The sequence below is a fragment of the Scyliorhinus torazame genome, chromosome 22, assembly GCF_047496885.1.
Source record: "Scyliorhinus torazame isolate Kashiwa2021f chromosome 22, sScyTor2.1, whole genome shotgun sequence".
In the NCBI taxonomy this organism is placed as follows: Eukaryota; Metazoa; Chordata; class Chondrichthyes; order Carcharhiniformes; family Scyliorhinidae; genus Scyliorhinus; species Scyliorhinus torazame.
The window spans coordinates 111,805,675-111,820,871 of NC_092728.1; the positions used below are offsets into that span (position 1 = coordinate 111,805,675).

Sequence of the window (15,197 nt, forward strand, 5' to 3'; positions counted from 1 at the left end):
CTTATGAACCCCCAGGAATTCGAGGTCGCAGCGACCAGCAGTAGAGTAGGACAATGTCCCGTTTGGGAAGAAGAGATCAGGAAATATCCCAAAGGGAAAGGATGGCCCCTTTGGAGTGAATTCTGTGATAATGAGGAAACAGGACCCGGGAGTATAGGACACACTTGGTGGGAGAACCTGTCAGAGATCCATAAGAAAAGCTTAGGGAAAGCTCGCAAGCCGATGGCAATCGTGTCCTGTCTGGCACAATTGCGAAGCACAGAGGAGATCGTTCGGACGCTCCGCAAAGAGATAGAAGAGAGACATCAAATGAGCAAGGTCGATGTTAGTGAGATCGAGAGAGAGAATATAGATTTGAGAAGGAAGTTGGCAGCAAAGGACGGAGAGGTGCATGATGCCAAGCGGGCACACCAGTCTTGTCTAGCGCATCTGAGCAGCTTCCAAACCCAATACGATAAGACCTATCAGGACACGCCACGTGCAGTCCTGGTAAGAGAAGAGACAGAGAAACAGGTAGAGGCATTGCAAAGGCAGTGCAGCACTCTAAAAGCAGCGTTAAGAGCACTCCATGCTGCCACCACGGAGCACAAACAAAGCTCAGTGGATCATGCAAAATGCCGGAAGCAGATTGCAGAACTGCAGTCTTTGCTTTCAGTACAAAATGGGTTTCAGAGCACCTTTGGATCCCAATTAGATGAAGAAGACGGCCCTGATTGGCAAGAACTAAACAAAACCGCGCAGAGATATGTACAGGGAACATGAGCGCAAGGAAAGCCCCAAAGGAGAAAAGCACCCCAACCCCCCAAAGAGCAGATAGATCAGGCACCCATGAATCCAGTAACCACCCACCGCACAGTCACATCGGAAGGAGACGCGGAATTCCTTTACACCACCCCCTTAACCGTGACCCAATTACGGGATGCGTGCGAAAAGATCACACCGTTCCTCCCCACCTCAGACCCCCACCACTTCTTTGCTAGAGTAAAGCAGCAGGCAACCATGTACGGCCTGGATGAGCGTGAGTAAGTGAAGCTCATAGTTTTAAGCTTAGACCCTTCGGTTGTAGCAGCCCTTCCCGACCCACAGAATGTAGGAGGACGCACCCTTGCAGAGATGCACACAGCGATCCTAGACGCGATTGGTTATAACAGAGGTGACCCAGTAGAAGGCCTGAATAAGTGCAGGCAGAAGAAAACAGAACACCCCACAGAGTTTGCTGGATGCCTGTGGATCCATTTTACAGCAGTTTTCGGAGAGTTAGCCCGCGCCCATTTGTCCCCAGACAACATGGCCAAATGGACCCGCACCCTTATCTCCCATGCCACAGACGCAGGACAAAAAGCTAGTGCCAATTATGACCCCTCGGAAGAAGCGCACAACGAAAAGTGGGTTTTAAAAAGGTTGTCTCGCACCTGGGAGCAATCTGTCCAAAACAAACCCGTGATTAGGAAACCCGAAGAACAGCAGGCAGAGGCAGATATCCAAGCAGTTAAAACGCACCAGAACCCCGCATGAACAGCCCCCCACAGAAACCACAGGAGTGTTACAACTGTGGACAGTTAGGACACTTTGCATGAGAATGCAATGCCCCACGAAAGCCACAGAGAGCCCAGCAGGCAGGTAGTCTGAATAATAACAGGACAAAGCCCATACATAGTGTAGGCACCCGTTCAGACCAGACAGACATGAACGGAACTGACTGACAGTGTTCGGGCTTCCCCACTTGGGTCTGCGACACCCTTTGGGATAGGTCCGGCCGACCAGTCGTTGCAGCGAAAATATAGGGTCTTCCCATTGAATTTCTCTGGGACAGAGGAGGGTCCCGCACCACAATCAATTCCTCCACCATGTTCCAAAAAGACACGTGGCCCACTACAGCCACAATCACCCTCAGCGGCTTTACAGGCCACTCACAACAGGGACACATCACAGCCCCTGTACCCATTCAAATTGGCAATATTACCACAAAACACCCCATAGTTTTGGTCGATCTGGTCCACACAGCAGAACACATTTTGGGCATCGATTTCATGAACTCCCACAACCTTTCATTTGACCCAGTAAATCAATGTGTCTGGAAAATGACAAAGTCAGCAAAAGCCCCCGCAACGCTCACAGTAGGCGAGTATGCTAATATTAGCGCAGTCGGCGATTTTTGGTTTGACCCGACCACGATTGGCGCAGACAAACAGGTTAAGGCAGTTCTTCAGAAAAACAGGACTGCATTTGCAAGTCATAAACATGACTGCGGCAGGGTGGCTGGTTCGGTTCAAATAACAGGACCTGACCCTAGACCCCAGAAGCAATACGGATTTCCCCAAGAGGCAGAGGGAGAAATCTCAAAGGTTATTGGTAGCTTATTAGAACAAGGCGTACTTAGATCGGTAGCCTCTACTAATAATGCCCCGATTTGGCCAGTGAGAAAGCCCGATGGATCATGGCGACTGACCATCGATTACCAGGAACTCAACAAAGTCACCCCCGCAGCAGCCCCCACGGTAGCCACAAGTCCCGAGACCATGCTCAAACAGGGACTCAACTCATGATATTTTACGGTTTTGGACATCAGTAACGGATTCTGGTCCATTCCATTGGCAAAGGCGTGCCAGTACAAATTTGCCTTCACTTTTAAAGGTCAGCAGTACACGTGGACATGCCTTCCACAAGGATTCCACAACTCCCCCTCCATTTTCCACCGTCAGCTGGCAAATGGTTTATCAAGATTTTCTCGCCCCGAATGTCTGGTCCAGTATGTAGACGACCTATTACTGCAGACAGACACCAAGGCAGAGCACATTGAGCTTCTAGCCGAACTCCTGGAACTCCTACAGCAGATCGGATGCAAAGTGAACCCCAAGAAAGCCCAAATTTTGGAAAACAAAGTGGTATATTTGGGAACGATTATCGCGCATGGTAAACACGAGATCGAGCATAAAAGAATTGACTCGATTGTCAAATTGCCCCTTCCCCAGAATGTTTCAGCCCTCCGGTCGTTTTTAGGACTGGTTGGCTACTGCCGAAACCACATTGACGGTTTCGCCACCAAGGCAGCAGCCCTCTCGGAACTCCTAAAGAAAGGAGCCCCTTGGGAATGGCTTCCGCAGCATACGGATGCTGTAGATGTTTTAAAGCGCGCACTCATTGCAGCCCCCGCTGCAAGTTCCAGACCCGCTTTCCCCCTATGCTTTTGAGGTAGCAAGCACAGATCGTACCCTTTCGGCCGTGCTCCTCCAGGAACGGCACGAACAGTTGAGACCCGTAGCTTACGCCTCCAGAGTTTTAGATCCTGTGGAGCAGGGATTTTCGGCCTGTCAGAGGCACCTGCTCGCAGTTTTCTGGGCAGTTCAATACTTTTCATCCATCACCGGACTAAACCCCATCACAATCCTCACTGAACACACCCCCACCCAATTTTTACTAGACGGACGACTTAAGGATGGTACAGTAAGCCAGATCAGAGCAGCCAGGTGGACCTTCTTTTGCAGGGATGGGACATCACTGTTAAAAGGACCAAGACCCACACTTTCCTAGCCGACAACCTTCAGTACCCAGGCACCCCCCACGAATGTGAAATCATCTCACCGCACCCCTTTATTGCAAAATCACCCCCCAGAAAGATAGGTAGTTCAACCCAGAGCCCCCAGCACACAGACACGTGCGCACCTTTGAGAATATATGTGGATGGTTCTTCCACTGTATTAGACGGGAAGCACATTACAGGATGCGGCATCTATGTTGAGGACGCGCAGGGACACGCCCTAGAAGAAATCTCCTTAAAACTGCCAGGACACTTAGGCGCGCAGGCAGCAGAACTAGCAGCCATTGCGTACATTATAGATCACCCAGATTACTTCCCCAGCCCAGCAGACATATACTCGGACAGCCTCTATGTCTGTAACAGCCTCACAGAATTCCTACCCCTCTGGAAAGCAAGAGGATTTGTTTCCACGGACGGAAAACCCCTCCCTTCAGCCCCATTGCTCCGGAACATTTTAGACAAAGCATAGGACTGGACTTTTGTCATCATTAAAGTCCGAAGTCACCACCGTTCCTCCCCACCTGGAAATGTAAAGGTCGACGCACTGGCTAACTCAGGTTCCAGACGTGGACATTTTTGGAACCCCCCCGAAAGCGCCCCAGTGAATGCAGTTCAGGTCTCACAGACTAATATCGAGGATTTAGTGCAGGCCCAGAAGCAAGATAGTAATCTCAGAGAGATTTTAAAAGGAAACTTTCCAGCCCCATACGATAGGTTTAAAAATGCACTGACCACACATGACGGTGCGGTCCTGAAAGACATCCTTTATGTGGTTCCTGAACAGGACAGGAATCAGCTTATTTGTTTGTTCCATGATAGTCATGGGCATCAGGGAATTGACCCCATTACAGCCCACCTCAGGCAGCTCTGTTGGTGGCCGAATTTAAAGGAAGACGTCACGCACTATGTTGAAAATTGCCGTATCTGTGCCCAAAACAATCCGGACAGATATGCAAAGAAAGCTCAGCTTAGCCACACCCGCCCCGTTAATGGCCCCTGGACTAACCTCCAGATTGATTTTATAGGACCATTGCCCCCTAGCAGGAATAGTCACAAGTATGTCTTAGTTGTGATAGACACATTTACAAAATGGGTAGAAGCATTCCCATCTGGAACTAACACGGCAAAGACTACCGCAAAGATTTTAACCCACCACATCTTTACGCGATGGGGACTCCCCCGCAGCATTGAATCCGACCAAGGTTCCCATTTTACGGGACGTGTCATGAAGAACGTCCTCACGATATTTGGCATTACCCAAAAATTCCACATCACATACCACCCCCAGTCAAGTGGTATCGTGGAGCGAATGAATCGGACCCTAAAAGCAACCCTCAGGAAAATGGTCCAACAAAACAGCACCACTTGGGATTCAGTCCTCCCTTTTGCACTAATGTTTTTACGTAACACTGTTTCGACATCCACAGGTTACACCCCACACACTCTCATGACCCGACACCCCATGAAAGGCACAGAATTTTTATTAGGACTTGACTTGACCAGCCCCGAAGTGACTGTCCTCACACACGAGAACGCAGTGAAACAATTAATAGAGAATGTAAAAACGGCTCAGCTAGCAGCCGCAGTAAAATTAGGCACCAGGAAGAAACAGAGCAAGGCCTGTTTCGACAAGACAGTGCATGCGACTGAGTTTGAAATAGGACAGCAGGTCATGCTCTCTATTTACAACCCCAGCACGTTCCTGTCACCTAAGTATTCGGGTCCGTACTCCGTTGCGGACAAAGTAAGCCCCTCCGTGTATAAAATTAAGTACCCCAATGGAAAGACCGTGTGGTTCCATATTAACCAGCTCAAGGCATATGGCTCGCAGTCTAACCACACACACGTCATGCTCGACGCAGCAGACCACGACCCGCCCACAGCCCACGTATCCCCACCCTCCCCCAACACATCCACCCCATCCACGGACTCGACCTCGACTCCACCCCCGAACTCTAGGCCCCGCCCTGGAACGCCCACAGACAGCAGCAGCAGTGACAGCGACTGTGACACAGGCAACAGCCACAGCACGCCTCCCTACTATCCCCATGCAACAGGACCCACACCCAGCGAATCTGACCACGATTCGAGTGATCCCTTCCTGATCACATTCCTCAACAAACCCCACCAGACACCACCGCCCTACGATGACGACCCTGACTCCGTCCCCACAGAATCAGACACCACTATTTGGCACCGCGACAATTCATACAGGCTCGTCCGAAACGACGAGATGGACCCTAAGTCACACCATGCAGCTTTAGCAACCCTCATCCATTCCAAAGTATGGCATCCGGGAGAAGATGATGACTTTGAGTCTGACTCCCAAAGCGAGAACCCCTTTGCGACACTGTTCGCAACTGATAACTGAGGTGTCCAGATGATGTTTTAAAGGAACCGCTTGGGAGAAACGGTGTCCTTTCTGATGGAACTTGCATCATGTTTATTCAATGTTTGTTCGTTAATGTTATCGTTAAGTATAGTTTGTCCCAGACAACAGCTCAGAGGAACTAGTCTGGCGACAGAAAATTGTTAAAGGTACAAGTTTGTCCCAGACAATAGTTCCGAGGAACTAGTCTGTCGGCAGACAACAATCAGAACTACTCTCCTGATTCGAAGGTAATCACGAGAGGCAGCCCCCACGATGACCACATTCTTACCCGTTCTTGCCGGTTGCTCAGGCAGTGGAGAAACGGCACAGGTCTCCGCCCTGCCTGAGGACCCCCCCCCCCAGTCAGCTACACTCAGGTAGAGCACATACGGCATTGATCACCGTCCTACGCGGGGATTCCATCCAATACTTACCTGCCGCGGCCCATACGCACCCATTTTGGCCGATTACTTTCAAAATTCTTGTTTGGTTTAGCAACCCTTAGGATTGTTTCCCTCTGCTATTTACATCCTCAAACACTAGGATGGTAAATCACACAGGCTGCGAGACAGCTCGCAGTACGGCAGTATTCTCTTAGATGTCTAGTCCAAATATTCGGAGGGAGTCACACATGGTGATCAATTATAAAGGGAAATTGGCACTAAAAGACAGACGTGCTAACGTACAAGATATTAAACAAGATAGTAACAGAAACTATGCTTGATTTACAGAATTCCAGAAGCTCCAGGAAGAGCGAAGAGACGGACAGAGTGCCCGCTCGGACGGAGTGCCCGCTCGGACGGAGTGCCCGCTCGGATGGGGAGCTCGGACGGAGTGCCCGCTCGGACAGAGTGCCCGCTCGGACGGAGTGCCCGCTCGGATGGGGAGCTCGGACGGAGTGCCCGCTCGGACAGAGTGCCCGCTCGGACGGAGTGCCCGCTCGGATGGGGAGCTCGGACGGAGTGCCTGCTCGGACAGAGTGCCCGCTCGGACGGAGTGCCCGCTCGGATGGGGAGCTCGGACGGAGGGCCCTCTTGGACGGGGCCAGCAGATACAGGACGGGCTGAAGGGCCGCCTCCCGCTTGACCAATCACTGAATCGATGTGAGCCAGCAGCGGCAATCGCAGAACCAGGGGGTGCGCCCCCGCCCCAACGCGCGTCCCCGCTTCCGCGCACCCCGCCCCAATGCGCGTCCCCGCTTCCGCGCACCCCGCCCCAATGCGCGTCCCCGCTTCCGCCCCGCGCTGTAGCCGCCGATCATCCTGCGCGGGGAGCGAGAGACACAGAGAGCCCGCGGCGCCCAGCCCGCTACAGTGTATCCGGCACACACCCCGGCCCGGACCCAGCCCGCTACAGTGTAACAGCGAGAGGCGCCGCCGCTACAGTGTATCCGGCACACACTCCCCCAGCCCGGACCCTCCCCAGCCCGGACCCTCCCTCACTCCCCCGGCCCGGACCCTCCCTCACTCCCCCCCCAGCCCCGACCCTCCCCAGCCCGGAGCCCCCCTCACTCCCCCGGCCCGGACCCTCCCCGACTCCCTCAGCCCCGGCTCCCAGCAACGTTTCTGCGGCAGCGACACCCCCCACCCGCTATCCACCCCCCCCCACCCGCTATCCACCCCCCCCACCCGCTATCCACCCCCCCCCACCCGCTATCCACCCCCCCCCACCCGCTATCCACCCCCCCCCACCCGCTATCCACCCCCCCCACCCTCCCCCCTCTCCCCCACCCACTCCCCCTCTCTTTCCCCCCCCCCCACTCAGCCCCTGCACCCCCCCCACTCAGCCCCTGCACCCCCCCCCCACTCAGCCCCTGCACCCCCCCCCCACTCAGCCCCTGCACCCCCCCCCACTCAGCCCCTGCACCCCCCCCCACTCAGCCCCTGCACCCCCCCCCACTCAGCCCCTGCACCCCCCCCACTCAGCCCCTGCACCCCCCCCCCCCAACCCTACACCCTTCAAACCCTCAATTACTTCCCCCCTTGCCTCACCCTCCCTTGCCCCCTGTACCCTCCCTTGCTCCCATATTTGCCTCTTGTGTCCGCACTCACCCCCGGGCCCTCCTTCACCCCGTTGTCCGTTTTGCCCCATAGCACCCCCCCCCTCCCCCAATAATGGAAGAGTGGCGGCAATGTGGGCGCTGGCTTATTGAGTCTAAAGTGTTGCCCCCAAATCACCGGGTGGTGTGGCCGGCAGCCCAGGTCTTCGACCTGGCGCAGGCTCTGAGGGATGGGGTGCTGCTGTGTCAACTCCTTCACAATCTCAGTCCAGGATCAATCGAACTCAAGGACATCAACTTCAGACCACAGATGTCACAGGTAAGAGGGGTCTTGAGGGGCCTGGGGGGGAGGGATAGGGATCTGGGGGGGGGGGTTAGTGGTCTGGGGAGGGGGCGGTGAAGGGTCTGGGGGACGTGAGGGCTCTGGGGGGGGTGAGGGGTCTGGGGGGGGGTGTGAGGGGTCAGTCGGGGTGAGGGATCGGTTGGGGTGAGGGGTCAGTGGGGGTGACGACGCTGGGGGGTGCAGGGTCGGGGGTGAAGGGTCTGGGGGGTGAGGGGTAAGAGCCGTGCGCACAGTTTGCAAGCAACATTTATTGGTGGGGGCAGAGTATGTTGGTGATGGCGAGTTGGTTTCCTGGGAGCACCATCGTAAGAGGGAGTTCATGGCAGGTCCCCACAAAGACCCCAAACTGATGGGATTTGAGATGGGATTCTGCGGAACCTGAGCAAGAATCATTTATAAAGAAGTGAGGGGTCTGGGGGGGTGAGGGGTCAAGGGAAATGGCCAAATGATCCAACGTCAGCTGAAAGGGATTCAGGAAACTGAGATGCAGCATCTGGGAGCTTGGTGGCTCTGAACACTGTCAGTTCAGGTCTCGGTGTCAGTGGCTCTGTCAGTCTGATCCTGGGGCAGTCAGTCCTCTTGTGGGAATGTGAATTATCCATTGATTATCAATATGGTTGATTAAATTTTGATGCATCAATGCATTATAAGGGATCAGGTTTTCAGTTGAGTGCATTGTACTGCTGTGTAATGTCAAACTGCCAGAACCTAATCTTCATTCCATTGCCTGTTAATTGGTTACTTAGTGGTTGAAACTGGGAGAAGGCAATTCTATGGTTATTTTTAATAGGAAGCCTTGTAATAGGAATCACGCTCGGGAATCAGGTGGTCTGTATGGGCACACTGTGTGTGTGTGTGTGTGTGTGTGTGTGTGTGTGTGTGCGCGTGCGTGACAGGGACGCTGTGTGCGTGACGGGGACGCTGTGTGCGTGACGGGGACGCTGTGTGCGTGACGGGGACGCTGTGCGTGACGGGGACGCTGTGTGCGTGACGGGGACGCTGTGTGCGTGACGGGGACGCTGTGTGCGTGACGGGGACGCTGTGTGCGTGACGGGGACGCTGTGTGCGTGACGGGGACGCTGTGTGCGTGACGGGGACGCTGTGTGCGTGACGGGGACGCTGTGTGCGTGACGGGGACGCTGTGTGCGTGACGGGGACGCTGTGTGCGTGACGGGGACACTGTGTGCGTGTGTGACGGGGACACTGTGTGCGTGTGTGACGGGGACACTGTGTGCGTGTGTGACGGGGACACTGTGCGTGTGTGACGGGGACACTGTGCGTGTGTGACGGGGACACTGTGCGTGTGTGACGGGGACACTGTGCGTGTGTGACGGGGACACTGTGTGCGTGTGTGACGGGGACACTGTGTGCGTGTGTGACGGGGACACTGTGTGCGTGTGTGACGGGGACACTGTGTGCGTGTGTGACGGGGACACTGTGTGCGTGTGTGACGGGGACACTGTGTGCGTGTGTGACGGGGACACTGTGTGCGTGTGTGACGGGGACACTGTGTGCGTGTGTGACGGGGACACTGTGTGCGTGTGTGAGTGTGTGACGGGGACACTGTGTGTGTGTGTGTGTGTGTGTGTGTGACGGGGACTGTGTGTGTGTGACGGGGACACGGTGTGTGACGGGGACAGTGTGTGTGTGTGTGACGGGGACAGTGTGTGTGTGTGTGACGGGGACAGTGTGTGTGTGTGTGTACGTGTGTGTGTACGTGTGTGTGTACGTGTGTGTGTACGTGTGTGTGTACGTGTGTGTGTACGTGTGTGTGTACGTGTGTGTGTACGTGTGCACGTGTGTGTGTACACGTGTGTGTGTGTACGTGTGTGTGTGTGTACGTGTGTACTAACGGGGGACAGGGATAATGGGAATACGCTTTGAAATGGTGGCAATGTACCAGTTTGGTTGTATCATAGAATTTACAGTGCAGAAGGACGCCATTCGGCCCATTGAGTCTGCACCGACATTTGGGAGGTGCACCCAACCCAAGCCCACACCTCCACCCTATCCCCATAACCGCGACCTCTCCCCATAACCCCAACGCACCTTTTTTGACATTAAGGGCAATTTATCATGGCCAATCCACCTAAACCGCACATCTTTGGACTGTGGGAGGAAACCCACGCAGACACGGGGGGAACGTGCAGACTCCGTGTGCTGGCCTTGGTAACTGAACAGCATTAATTGTTTCCCCTTGTGTCAGATGTAATACCTGGTGTTGGAGCAAAGTGAGTTGGTTTATTGGTTCAAAGATGGGTTGCGCTGAGGAATTGTTGGGTGTCGTTTCATCACCTCTGACCTCTCAAAATTTAGGTCCTGGGGCAGACTCCCTCTCGGCTGAGGAATGATCTACCCTGGGAACGGTGCAAGGAAGTTCAAGTTCTGGAACGGTGGGAGCAGCTGCGATGGGTGAGGCTGTGTCGGACAGAGGCAGTGCGAACTATGTTTGTCTTTACAGTCGAAAGGGCAGTAACATGGTCTCTGCGATGGTGATTGATAATCCATTTGGGTTCAGATCTGGGGAGAGTGACCTTTCCTGAAGAAAACGGATCTTCCTCAATGAATGTCATGTGATGGTTTGTCAATAGGAAGTGTGTAAACCTGGTTCAGAGCAGGATTGTACAGCTCTGTCACTGAATAACACTGGGGTACAGTACTGGTGGGGATGGGTCTGTCACTGTATAACACTGGGGTACAGTACTGGTGGGGATGGGTCTGTCACTGTATAACACTGGGGTACGGTACTGGTGAAGATGGGTCTGTCACTGTATAACACTGGGGTACAGTACTGTTGGGGACGGGTCTGTCACTGTATAACACTGGGGTACAGTACTGGTGGGGACGGGTCTGTCACTGTATAACACTGGGGTACAGTACTGGTGGGGACGGGTCTGTCACTGTATAACACTGGGGTACAGTACTGGTGGGGACGGGTCTGTCGCTGTAAAACACTGGGGTACAGTTCTGGTGGGGACGGGTCTGTTGCTGTATAACACTGGGGTACAGTACTGGTGGGGATGGGTCCGTCACTATTACACTGGGGTACAGTACTGGTGGGGATGGGTCTGTCAATGTATAACACTGGGGTACAGTACTGGTGGGGATGGGCCTGATACTGTATAACACTGGAGTACAGTACTGGTGGGGACGGGTCTGTCACTGTATAACACTGGGGTACAGTACTGGTGGGGACGGGTCTGTCACTGTATAACACTGGGGTACAGTACTGCTGGGGACGGGTCTGTCACTGTATAACACTGGGGTAAGGTACTGGTGGGGACGGTTCTGTCACTGTATAACACTGGGGTACAGTACTGGTGGGGACAGTTCTGTCACTGTATAACACTGGGGTACAGTACTGGTGGGGACGGGTCTGTCACTGTATAACATGGGGTACAGTACTGGTGGGGACTGGTCTGTCACTGTATAACGCAGGGGTACAGTACTGGTGGGGATGGGTCTGTCACTGTATAACACTGGGGTACAGTACTGGTGGGGATGGGCCTGTCGCTGTATAACATTGGGACACAGTACTGGTGGGGATGAGTCTGTCACTGTATAACACTGGGGTACAGTACTGGTGGGGACGGGTCTGTCACTGTATAACACTGGGGTACAGTACTGGTGGGGAAGTGTTTGTCACTGTATAACACTGGGGTACAGTACTGGTGGGGATGAGTCTGTCACTGTATAACACTGGGGTACAGTACTGGTGGGGACGGGTCGGTCACTGTATAACACGGGTACAGTACTGGTGGGCATGGGTCTGTCGCTGTATAACATTGGGACACAGTACTGGTGGGGCTGGGTCTGTCGCTGTATAACACTGGGGTACAGTACTGGTGGGGACGGGTCTGTCACTGTATAACACTGGGGTACAGTACTCGTGGGGACGGGTCTGTCACTGTATAACACTGGGGTACAGTACTGGTGGGGAAGTGTTTGTCACTGTATAACACTGGGGTACAGTACTCGTGGGGACGGGTCTGTCTCTGTATAACACTGGGGAACAGTACTGATGGGGACGGGTCTGTCTCTGTATAACACTGGGGTACAGTACTGATGGGGACGGGTCTGTCACTGTATAACACTGGGGTACAGTACTCGTGGGGACGGGTCTGTCGCTGTATAACACTGGGGTACAGTACTGGTGGGGATGGGTCTGTCACTATTACACTGGGGTACAGTACTGGTGGGGATGGGTCTGTCACTGTATAACACGGGTGCAGTACTGGGGGGGGGGCGGGTCTGTCACTGTATAACACTGGGGTACAGTACTGGTGGGGATGGGTCTGTCACTGTATAACACGGGTGCAGTACTGGTGCGGACGGGTCTGTCACTGTATAACACTGGGGTACAGTACTGGTGGGGACGGGTTTGTCACTGTATAACACGGGTGCAGTACTGGTGCGGACGGGTCTGTCACTGTATAACACTGGGGTGCAGTACTGGTGGGGATGGGCCTGTCACTGTATAACACTGGGGTACAGTACTGGTGGGGATGGGTCTGTCACTGTATAACACGGGTGCAGTACTGGTGCGGACCGGTCTGTCACTGTATAACACTGGGGTACAGTACTGGTGCGGACGGGTCTGTCACTGTGTAACACTGGGGTACAGTACTGGTGGGGATGGGTCTTTCTGTATAACACTGGGGTACAGTACTGGTGGGGACGGGTCTGTCACTGTATAACACTGGGGTACAGTACTGGTGGGGATGAGTCTGTCACTGTATAACACTGGGGTACAGTACTGGTGGGGACGGGTCTGTCACTGTATAACACTGGGGTACAGTACTGGTGGGGACGGGTCTGTCACTGTATAACACTGGGGTGCAGTACTGGTGGGGGTGGGTCTTACTGTATAACACTGGGACACAGTACTGGTGGGGCTGGGTCTGTCGCTGTATAACACTGGGGTACAGTACTGGTGGGGATGGGTCCGTCACTATTACACTGGGGTACAGTACTGGTGGGGATGGGTCTGTCACTGTATAACACTGGGGTGTAGCACTGGTGGTGACTGGTCTGTCACTGTATAACACTGGGGTACAGTGCTGATGGGGACTGGTCTGTCACTGTATAACACTGGGGTACAGTACTGGTGGGGACGTGTTTGTCACTGTATAACACTGGGGTACAGTACTGGTGGGGATGGGCCTGTCACTGTATAACTGGGGTACAGTACTGGTGGCGACTGGTCTGTCACTGTATAACACTGGGGTACAGTACTGGTGGCGACTGGTCTGTCACTGTATAACACTGGGGTACAGTACTGGTGGGGATGGGCCTGTCACTGTATAACATTGGGGTACAGTACTGGTGGGAACCGGTCTGTCATTGTATAACACTGGGGTACAGTACTGGTGGGGATGGGTCTGTCACTATTACACTGTGGTACAGTACTGGTGGGGATGGGTCTGTCACTGTATAACACGGGTGCAGTACTGGTGCGGACGGGTCTGTCACTGTATAACACTGGGGTACAGTACTGGTGGGGACGGGTTTGTCACTGTATAACACTGGGGTACAGTACTGGTGGGGATGGGTCTGTCACTGTATAACACTGGGGTACAGTACTGGTGGGGATGGGTCTGTCACTGTATAACACGGGTGCAGTACTGGTGCGGACGGGTCTGTCACTGTATAACACTGGGGTACAGTACTGGTGGGGACGGGTTTGTCACTGTATAACACTGGGGTACAGTACTGGTGGGGATGGGTCTGTCACTGTATAACACGGGTGCAGTACTGGTGCGGACGGGTCTGTCACTGTATAACACTGGGGTACAGTACTGGTGCGGACGGGTCTGTCACTGTGTAACACTGGGGTACAGTACTGGTGGGGATGGGTCTTTCTGTATAACACTGGGGTACAGTACTGATGGGGATGGGTCTGTCACTGTATAACACTGGGGTACAGTACTGGTGGGGATGAGTCTGTCACTGTATAACACTGGGGTACAGTACTGGTGGGGACGGGTCTGTCACTGTATAACACTGGGGTACAGTACTGGTGGGGACGGGTCTGTCACTATTACACTGGGGTACAGTACTGGTGGGGATGGGTCTGTCACTGTATAACACTGGGGTGCAGTACTGGTGGGGATGGGTCTTACTGTATAACACTGGGACACAGTACTGGTGGGGTTGGGTCTGTCGCTGTATAACACTGGGGTACAGTCCTGGTGGGGATGGGTCCGTCACTATTACACTGGGGTACAGTACTGGTGGGGATGGGTCTGTCACTGTATAACACTGGGGTGTAGCACTGGTGGCGACTGGTCTGTCACTGTATAACACTGGGGTACAGTGCTGATGGGGACTGGTCTGTCACTGTATAACACTGGGGTACAGTACTGGTGGGGACGTGTTTGTCACTGTATAACATTGGGGTACAGTACTGGTGGGAACCGGTCTGTCATTGTATAACACTGGGGTACAGTACTGGTGGGGACTGGTCTGTCACTGTCTAACACTGGGGTACAGTACTGGTGGGGACTGGTCTGTCACTGTCTAACACTGGGGTACAGTACTGGTGGGACGGGTCTGTCACTGTATAACACTGTGGTACAGTACTGGTGGGGACGGGTCTGTCACTGTATAACACTGGGGTACAGTACTGGTGGGGACGGGTCTGTCACTGTATATCACTGGGGTACAGTACTGGTGGGGACGGGTCTGTCACTGTATAACACTGGGGTACAGTACTGGTGGGACGGGTCTGTCACTGTATAACACTGGGATACAGTACTGGTGGGGATGGATCTGTCGCTGTATAACACTGGGGTACAGTACTGGTGGGGACGGGTCTGTCACTGTATAACACTGGGGTACAGTACTGGTGGGGATGGGCCTGTCACTGTATAACACTGGGGTACAGTACTGGTGGGGACGGGTCTGTCACTGTATAACACTGGGGTACAGCACTGGTGCGATGGGT

The 15,197-nt window shown here is 54.0% G+C and overlaps 1 protein-coding gene across 1 annotated transcript in view; it reads left to right on the forward strand.

Annotated features, from left to right (window-relative positions):
* The first annotated feature begins 7,860 nt into the window (after window positions 1-7,860).
* LOC140398876 (guanine nucleotide exchange factor VAV2-like) overlaps window positions 7,861-15,197 on the forward strand; it is a 400,989-nt gene continuing 393,652 nt past the window's right edge. The window contains 1 exon segment of the mRNA XM_072487820.1: window positions 7,861-8,227. Coding sequence (XP_072343921.1) covers window positions 8,024-8,227 — 204 coding nt within the window. The 5' untranslated portion in view covers window positions 7,861-8,023.